This window comes from Adiantum capillus-veneris, chromosome 30 (assembly GCF_014529385.1).
Source record: "Adiantum capillus-veneris isolate H3 chromosome 30, ASM1452938v2, whole genome shotgun sequence".
Taxonomy (NCBI): Eukaryota; Viridiplantae; Streptophyta; class Polypodiopsida; order Polypodiales; family Pteridaceae; genus Adiantum; species Adiantum capillus-veneris.
This window is the reverse complement of record NC_140960.1, coordinates 97,163,035-97,171,629: the sequence shown is the minus strand read 5'-3', so window position 1 is coordinate 97,171,629 and position 8,595 is coordinate 97,163,035. Positions and strand designations below refer to the sequence as shown.

At 46.0% G+C, this 8,595-nt stretch overlaps 1 protein-coding gene across 1 annotated transcript; it reads right to left on the bottom strand.

Annotated features, from left to right (window-relative positions):
* Positions 1-333: 333 nt before the first annotated feature.
* Positions 334-5,164, bottom strand: LOC147418471 (uncharacterized). The gene has a single exon (XM_086507426.1). The coding sequence runs from the start codon at positions 3,852-3,854 to the stop codon at positions 2,871-2,873; it is 984 nt and encodes a 327-aa protein (XP_086363552.1). The 5' UTR covers positions 3,855-5,164; the 3' UTR covers positions 334-2,870.
* Between the last annotated feature and the right edge of the window lie 3,431 nt (positions 5,165-8,595).

Genomic DNA, 8,595 nt, shown 5'->3' with positions numbered 1-8,595 from the left:
CCCTGTCTCGCTTGACTCATCCACTCCTTAAACTAGCAACGCATAAGCTTCTGCTCCTGAAGTCTCTGTAGAGAAACCAGACTATGGCGCAACACGTGGTCTCTATTTTGAATCCCTCACAGCCCTGAAAGCTCTGTCTCATGGACAAAAAGTAGATAAAACTTTGAAATCCCTAGACTTGGAGAGAATATTGCCGAGCCTGCAAAAGCCCAAGCTAGGCCACGGGAGAATGGAAGTGCATCATGAAGCTCCGTCAAGAGGAAGAGAGAGAATATATGCCGGCATGAGAATGAGAGAGAGAGAGAGAGAGAGAGAGAGAGAGAGAGAGAGCCAATCACCCTCATGCAAAGCTGAATCTGCTCACTAAGACTCTGCGCAGCTAACCTAATTATGCATTGACCTTCAAGCAGTCGGCCACTGATGATATTTATATAGATGCCTATTGCACACGAGAGAGAGAGAGAGAGAGAGAGAGAGAGAGAGAGAGAGAGAGAGAGCAATGTGTGCTATTGCCCCCTCGCTTCGCTCTACCTCCGGCAGTGTGCTCGATCTTGCCACCTCCCTTCGCTCCACCTTAGGCAGTTGCAAGAGATGTGAAGGGCCGCCCTTGACTTGCGAAGAACGAGTTATGTGGTTCTCTTTCATAAGGCTGCTGCTTCTGGCACCCATATGTTTGAGCTGCTGCGTAAGCTCAAACGAGCCTGAGTCTCTTTACATGCACCACCTTAATGCAATTTGCCAAGAAGTCCAAGCTTGCTCAGATAGGAAATGCCTGAAGTGAGCTTATACATGTGCAATATATTCTCTTGTCTCCTACCTTCGCTCCACCTCACGCAGCTGCAGGGGATTTGAAGGGTTGCCCTAGATTTGAAGTCAATTTCACGCATAATGAGCGAGAAAGACCGACAGGCTTGTATACTCCATGGTGTGGGGAAGAGGAGAAGGAGAGATCTGAGAGAGAGAGAGAGAGAGAGAGAGAGAGAGAGGGAAGGATGTTAAGCTTGAGGCATGCAAGAAGGTGATAGGCAAGAAGCATGCATTCATTCCATTACAAAGGGTTGGTTTTATACAGTTATGGTGGCAGTTACAAGGTCACGTGATTCATCAGGGTATGTGCTCTTTGGCATCTGACCAGGTGTGTGATGACATGGATGGATGATGTGGATTAATTATTCCCACACGCCCTCATAAGACACATCATCCATATAGAGGCATGTGTAGATGCATAGTAGGAGATGCAATCTATTGTATGCTTTGATATGTACAATGATGCTCATGCAGACTTGAGGTTAGTTCATTTTCAAACACTTCAACCCAAATCTAGGTTTGACTTCATGATGAAGAAGATTAGCAACTCCGATTGCTGCTTTGGTCGACGAGCTTTGAAAGGCTTTGTCAGGTTCACTTCATGCATGCTTTCTCGAGTTTGGACATGACTTACTCGCCCGCACAAGGGAGATGAAAGCATGAAGTTTTCCATTGGATGAACTGCAAGAGAGTCAAGGTGGACATCTAGCATCCATTGAGGTTGAGGCATCAATTGAGAGTGCAAGATGATGTCGAGGATAAGATGTAATGGTTGTAGATCAAATTGTCCACCAGGGTCAAAAAAAATGAAAGATCAAGAGGTTGCACAAACATTTGGAGTTTGCAAGACACCTTGCACAACTCTAGCTGCCAATGACATGTCATTGGTGAGCGTTGAAGGTAAGGGGTTCAAGGCGGAATCAATGACTTGAACGTCGGTGTGGTAGTGAATCTCAACAGATAAAGGGGGGAATTGATTTTGAGGAGGAAGGGATACCTCCATGTAAGCATCCAGTAAATCCAGCTAGGAAAATGTATTTGAAGAGGTATTCAGTATGGTAGCTTGAAGGAGAGGCCAGAGCTTGGATTTTCTGAGATCCTTGGAGAGGTGTGGAATTCCAATTGATGGACAGCTAGGCTCGCGAGGTGGCTCGTCATTGTAGAGAAGAAGGAGAACTCACTGTGAGAGAGAGAGAGAGAGAGAGAGAGAGAGAGAGAGAGAGAGAGAGAGAAGAAGGCTATTAAGCTTGAGGAGGATACGCAGGAAGAGAGGCAAGAAGCGTTATCTTATTGATGACCAAGGGTGCAGTTATATACAGTACGTATGGCAGTTACAAGTTCATGTGATTCATCGGGTTGTGTGCCGTTTGGCATCTGACCATGTGTGTGGTGACTGTGTGATGACATGGATGGATGATGTGGATTAATTATTCCCACATGCCCCCATAACACACATCGTCCATACAGAGGCATGTGTAGGTGCATAGTGTGAGTTGCATTCTACATGCTTTGGGTAGATACAATCATGCTTATGCAAATGTACATGATGCAATAAGGGGATTCCATCATCCTGGATCAATTTTCGACTTCACCATGAAGAAGATAAGCAACTTTGATCGATGCTTTGGTCGAGCTTTGAAGTGCTTTGTCAGGTCCGTAGAATGAATGATTTCACGAGCTTGGACGTTGCATATTCGCCCCCCATGAGAAAAGAGAGCATGAGTTTATGATTGGCTGAATGAACCGCAAGGGAGCCAGGTTGAGGTTTCAGCATCCTTTCATGGTGTGGTTGAGGCATTAGCTGAGAGTGTAAGTTGGAGGTCTTGTAGACATGAATACAGGGATCAAAGGGGGTAGAAGGAATTACTCTTGGCGAGGGAAAGTTTGTTGTATCATGGAGCTGAGTATTGGTTTGAGGGAAAGGCTCACTTGGCAAAGGTTGGATTACAGTAGCCAATTTAATGGGAGGTGGCTACAACATGAGCAGATGGCTCAACTGGTTCAAGTTGTTGGAGATAGCATATAATTTGAGTGAGAATTTGCATGCTTGATGCGTCGGGGTTCTACATGAAGCGGGAGAGGCAGTTGGCAAGGTACATGTCCGAGTGCTTATGGGAGACAAGGTAGAGAACCTTACCAAGAATTAATGTTGTATTGATTGCTTCGGATGCAAGGTGATGAGTGGCATTTGTTTCTCGAACGTCCCGCCTGCGAGGGTTGATGGCAGTCGAAGGTTTCAAGTTGGAGCTACATTTGCGAAAGCATCCTTTGTAGTAAGCGCATAAGGACGGAGCATGGCAGGGATCTTGAGTGATCTTGGCCCTCACAACAAAGTGTGGCACAAATCGGGCCTGAGGTACACAGGCTGAACTGAAATTGCCAAATTCTTGAAGATTGGGAGTAGAAGGTGCTATGGAGCTGCGACTCGGAGGTCCACCATTCCTGCGGGGATGGACGCCAGAAGAGTGGCAAGGGGTTTGGTTGCCGTAGTGAATGGGAACCGGTCCATAGCAATCAAGCAAATCCAAGTTGAAAGGTGTGGGCACACTTGTGATCACCTCCAGTAAGGTTGGGGATTTGTGTGGGTAAGGTGCTTCCAGAGCATGGTTTGATTGCTTTGGAGCATCTACAGGGTGCCTGACTAAGTGGCCATTGGCGAGGACAAAGGCATTAGCTGCAGCATCGAGGGTGTGGTTGTCTGGGACGTGGGTGAGGTGGTCCACAGAAACATGGTATTTGGAGAGAAGGGCCTCAGTGGCTAGGGCTCGGGAAGCTTTGTGAGAAGAAGCAGAGGCAGCACCGAGAAAAACATTAAGAGGTTTGACCACAACTTCTGCGTCATCTGCAGGGTTTGCCGCATGGTCATATGCAAGAGTAGCAGCAGCATTGTCGGTTGCTGCGTAGGGCGCTTCAAGTGAAGCAAGAAATGCTTCCACGATTGCGAGGTTGTCAGCTTCGAGCGCAAGGGTGGTAGCACCTTGGGCTGTTGAGTATCCTTCTGCATGTGGTGCGGCTGCAGGTTTGTTGGCAGAGAGGGCATGTGCCATGATCAAAGGGTGAGCATCAATGGCAGCATGAGGGGTTGCAGCAACAACACCTTTAGCAATGGCTGCAGGGGTGACATGGGTCTTGCCTGCAATTGTGGCGTGCAACGAGGTCTGATCAAGAGCAGGAATGGGTTTGCTTGGACGGTTGGCATCGCCTGCAGCAGAGTTTGAGAAAGGCGGTTTGTCCAGTGCAACATGAATATGGTTGGAGAAAAGGGCCCCATCGCGGTAACAACATCAAGAGGCCGTGCGAGGGCTCGCATAGGATGGGCTGGGTGGGTGGCGCTTGCATGGCATGCTGATGTGGATTGAACCATAGCGCCAACTTCAGCAGTAAGAAAATGGCGGGCTTGCCTGAGGGAGACAGGATCTAATGGGCTCACGTGTCAAGGTTGACACCAAGAAAGCAGCGGGCTGGCTGCAGAGCCGCCAAGAGAACCATGGCTAGGTTCTTCACCTAGAGCCAAAGAGGCGCAGGGGCTGCATGGTGGGGCTGCTCAAAGAGGCGGCAGGGTTTGAGCGCAGGAGCCAGGAGGGAGGATCTTGTGGCTACAATATACCATGTAGAGAAGAAGAACTCACTGTGTGTGTGTGTGTGTGTGAGAGAGAGAGAGAGAGAGAGAGAGAGAGAGAGAAGAAGAACAAGAAGGTTGTTAAACCTGAGGAGGATACGCAGGTAGAGATGCAAGAAGTGTTATCTTATTAATGACCAAGGGTTATACAGTACGGATGGCAGTTACAAGGTCATGTGATTCATGAGGGTGTGTGCCGTTTGGCATCTGACCACGTGTGTGGTGACTCTGTGATGATATGGATGGATGATGTGGATTAATTGTTCCCACAATCGTCAAAGCGGTGCTTTGGTGTTGGACAAGTTTTGTGTGGGCGTCTTTGGCAAAAGCGGCAAAGGTCGAGGCCATGGTGGAGACGGATACCATTATGACCATCGAGGGAGTAAGAGTTACAATTGAGGGAGGTTTGCTGCAAGAATTCTTGGTGGGCAGCATGTGGACGTAGTTGATCCATAATTACTTGACCTGTAGGAGCTTGGCTCCCAAGGAATGCACCATCTACAAGGGGTCACCTCCGTGTGGATTTATCCACAGCAAGAGATTCAGCATCAAGGGTGGCGGTTAAGGGTGTGGCAGCATTGCAGATTGCAGTAGCGTCTTGAGCTGCAACATTTTCTTCCGGAGGGGTGGTGGTGTCAGACATTTTTTGGATAAGCATGAAGTCACTAAGTCATTCTAAAAATCTTGCCCACTAGCCTTATGTATATATGTGTATATAACTCTGCAAGTTTTGGAAGTGGCCTTGTAAAAATTCATGTACAAAGGTGTGATTTTGCCAAGATTGAATGTTGATGTTTTGAGTTGTTTGAGACTCCAAAATATGATTTTTAATAACTGTTTTCAGCCATGCTTTATAGCTTGTGAATCGGACTTGTACATCATGAGTTATGAGCATCCGAAGCGGGTGGCTTCAACTTAGAAGGTGATTGCAGGTGCATGCGAGAAGGGCAACTAGACCAACTTTTGGAGTTCTCTCACAAACTCTCACAGCCAAAAGCCTGGTGCTTTCATAGCAAGATCCCAAACTTCTCAACATATTTTTGGTAAACCCGGCGTGAATCTGCTAGGGTGAGAGTTTGTGGGGAACCATGGGTGATCATGTGGAGCAACATGGTATGAATTTTGACCCAGCAACAATGCAAATGTTTCAAGCATTTGTAGTGTTCATGCAACAACAACATGCCAATGAAAGAAGGTAGACTTCATCAACCAAATCCATACAAGCGGTCGTCAACAGAATGGATCATTTCATTGGCAAAGATGTAACCAAGTACTTATGCGAGTATGTTTAGGAGATAGAGCTGCATCGCGTGTCAGAAGGTGAGATGATTCAAAGCTTTGAGCTAGTTGATGCACCAAAAATTAGGAAACATGTTAGGGAAATTAAAGATGGGTATGGAAACTGAGAAGAACTCAAAGTAGGTTTAAAGGAGGAATATTTCATGGAGGACTCTAAGAGAGTGACCAAAAGGACATTCTTTGAATGGGTTGTCAAGCCAAAGCAAGGACTATCAATAACAGAGCTACTTAGGAAATTCTAGCACACTATGCACAACTCACAAGGACAGAAAAGGCCACACTAGATGTTATAGAATTTATATTTTATTATCTATTGCAGCTAACAGGTGGCAAAAGCATCAGCAGATAATGGATTATGTAGAAGGATATTAAATTTTATGTATCTTTGATTATTCAAGTGCTCTTTATAAGCTTTGGACAATTATGTCCAGACAGCCAGTTTGTACTCATTTTCGGGCATTCCAAAAATCTATACATAAATACGTGCAAGAGGAAAATGCTCACTCTTGCACGGGGGGAGATTGCACCCAGTGTCTGTGTATTCTTCTTTCCTCTCCTCTCTTCACTCTCGCCGTGCTGGCTTAGCACTCCACTCTAGAAGGTGCGCCTACACGTGCTCTTTTGCTCTGTCTTGCTCGCAGTCTCTCTCTGTACACATACGTCGCGGTTTATATGCTATGGGAATTGCCAGGTATGCAGGTTTGTCAGTTTATGCTAGATATTGTGTTATCTTGGGTATTTTGCAGGGCAGCCATGTTTCCGTCTGTAGCAGTGGTATCAGAGCATGGGCTACACTCCAAGACTAAAGATTTTTGTCAAGTAGCATACGCTCCAAGACTAAAGATTTTTGTCAAGTAGCAGCTAAGTGTTTTGTTTCCTTATGCTTGTAGATTTCGTTAATTGCTTCAATTTATAATAATTATTGTCGATTGTATGAGATAGATAGTGATCTTTAGAAAATTGAAGAGAACCCTTTCTTTTTTATCATGATATAGTGATTATTAGTATAATTATGTTAATTAAATGTATTGATAGAATAGATTAAACATAATCTTATGCTTGGATCTTATGGCAATATGCAATAATAAGAGAGGAATAGCATGTGACCTTATGAAAAAGTCACAATAATAGAATCTCTTTCATGATATCAAGGCTCGCCTAAGACTCACAACATATGATAAAAGGTGAGAAATGTTAGATTTCAATTGCGTGTTAGCTGATAAGAAATCTAGCACAGAATTTACAAAGGGGAAAACGGAGGAAGAATAGATTTATGAAGAGGAAAGTAGCCAGGGTTTCAATGAACAAGCAGTAGAAGAAGAAGAAGAATTTGAGAAGATTTAATGATGTAACAGTCTTTCGAGTCTGTAAACGATGAATTTAGAGTCTATGGAAAGAAGTCCCACAATTTCTCTCCCATCATTGCGTAAGGGAAAGAGAGGTTGTGAGTGCCAATCAACAAGTCGAGAAATTTGATGATTTTTTCTTGCCATAACCTTCCATACGTCCGACAACAACCACATTGGTTGCGAGCAACGGCGGGTGGCAATAGGAAAGGAAAATTGCAGGCTAGCGCCCCACTCCCTGAATGGCCACTCATGACTGCATGGCAGCCGCAACTCACTTCCTTCGAGTCGTCACCAACCGCGTCATTTTGGCCAACCCATCTGGCGGCCTCCTCAAGCTGGCTCACATGCGCTATCACTACACACAAGCTCATGTTAAGAGTGGCTATCATACTTTTTCTTTCCCTTAGCCGCCACTCATCAAACCCATCACAACTACTTGCATGCTGTGCTCACCTCCCAATTCTCCTCTTCTTTCTACCTACTGCCACGTTGGGTGAAACTTTTTTGAGGTTGGCAAGCCTTTTGACGACGGCCGCAAGCAGCTTGTGCAACTTCTCTCTCTCTCTCTCTCTCTCTCTGGCCGCCAACCACCATCGTGACCACTAGCTTCAGTACAGCTGCATGCCAACTTCAATTATCATATATCACCTTTTTTTTGGTGACACTCAATCAGTCCTCCAACTACCCATGTCCCTCCCTTGCGCATGTAGAACACTAACATCTCTCTCTCTCTCTCTCTCTCTCTCTCTCTCTCTCTCGCGTCACCCTCGATTGCCTGCACCACCTTGGTGCATCTGTTAACAACCACCCCTCCAACCTATCCTTGCGTGCTTCCCACAACCATTCGTCTGTGATTGACTCCCACCCATCCATGCCTACTAGTTATCGTTAGACACACAAATATGCCTACAGCTAGTTACCAGCAGTGACACCAAGCTGATGAGCACAAGAAATGTGTCACCAGTAGGCTATGCGAAAAAATCCAAAGAGAAGGAAGCCCCTGCACACACACGTGAGTATGCACATAAAAAAAACAGGCCCTTAAGCCTTCGGAAGAGCCGCCTGCGCTTGCTATGTAGGTTGGGAGGTTCAAGTTCGGGACACTGAATGTCCTTCAACAGCAATCGACACAGGTTGTTTTGGAGATTGCAGAAAAAGAGGGAGCTTCCACAGTTGGTGTCGATTCGCCGGTGAAGTACCGATCCTGCATCACGGTCAAGTCTGACTTTATCGTAAGTAGACTCGGAGACAGCACGAGGGGAGACATACCCGAGTTGCCGGGTGCAAGCATGCGTATTTCTTGAGCTAGCTTGATTCTGCGTGTCATGGCAGAAACATTCCATTTCTGGCATGCAGCGATGGTCGCACGTCAGAGATTCCGACCCTCAGCAGGTACGCATCAGCGATGTCATTTGCAAGACCGCATGCTGATGAAGGAAGGTCTGCCTGATACTTCGATCGGGAAAAAAAAAAAAACAAAACCTTTTCATTTGTCCCCCTTAATAATTTGAACAACGCGTG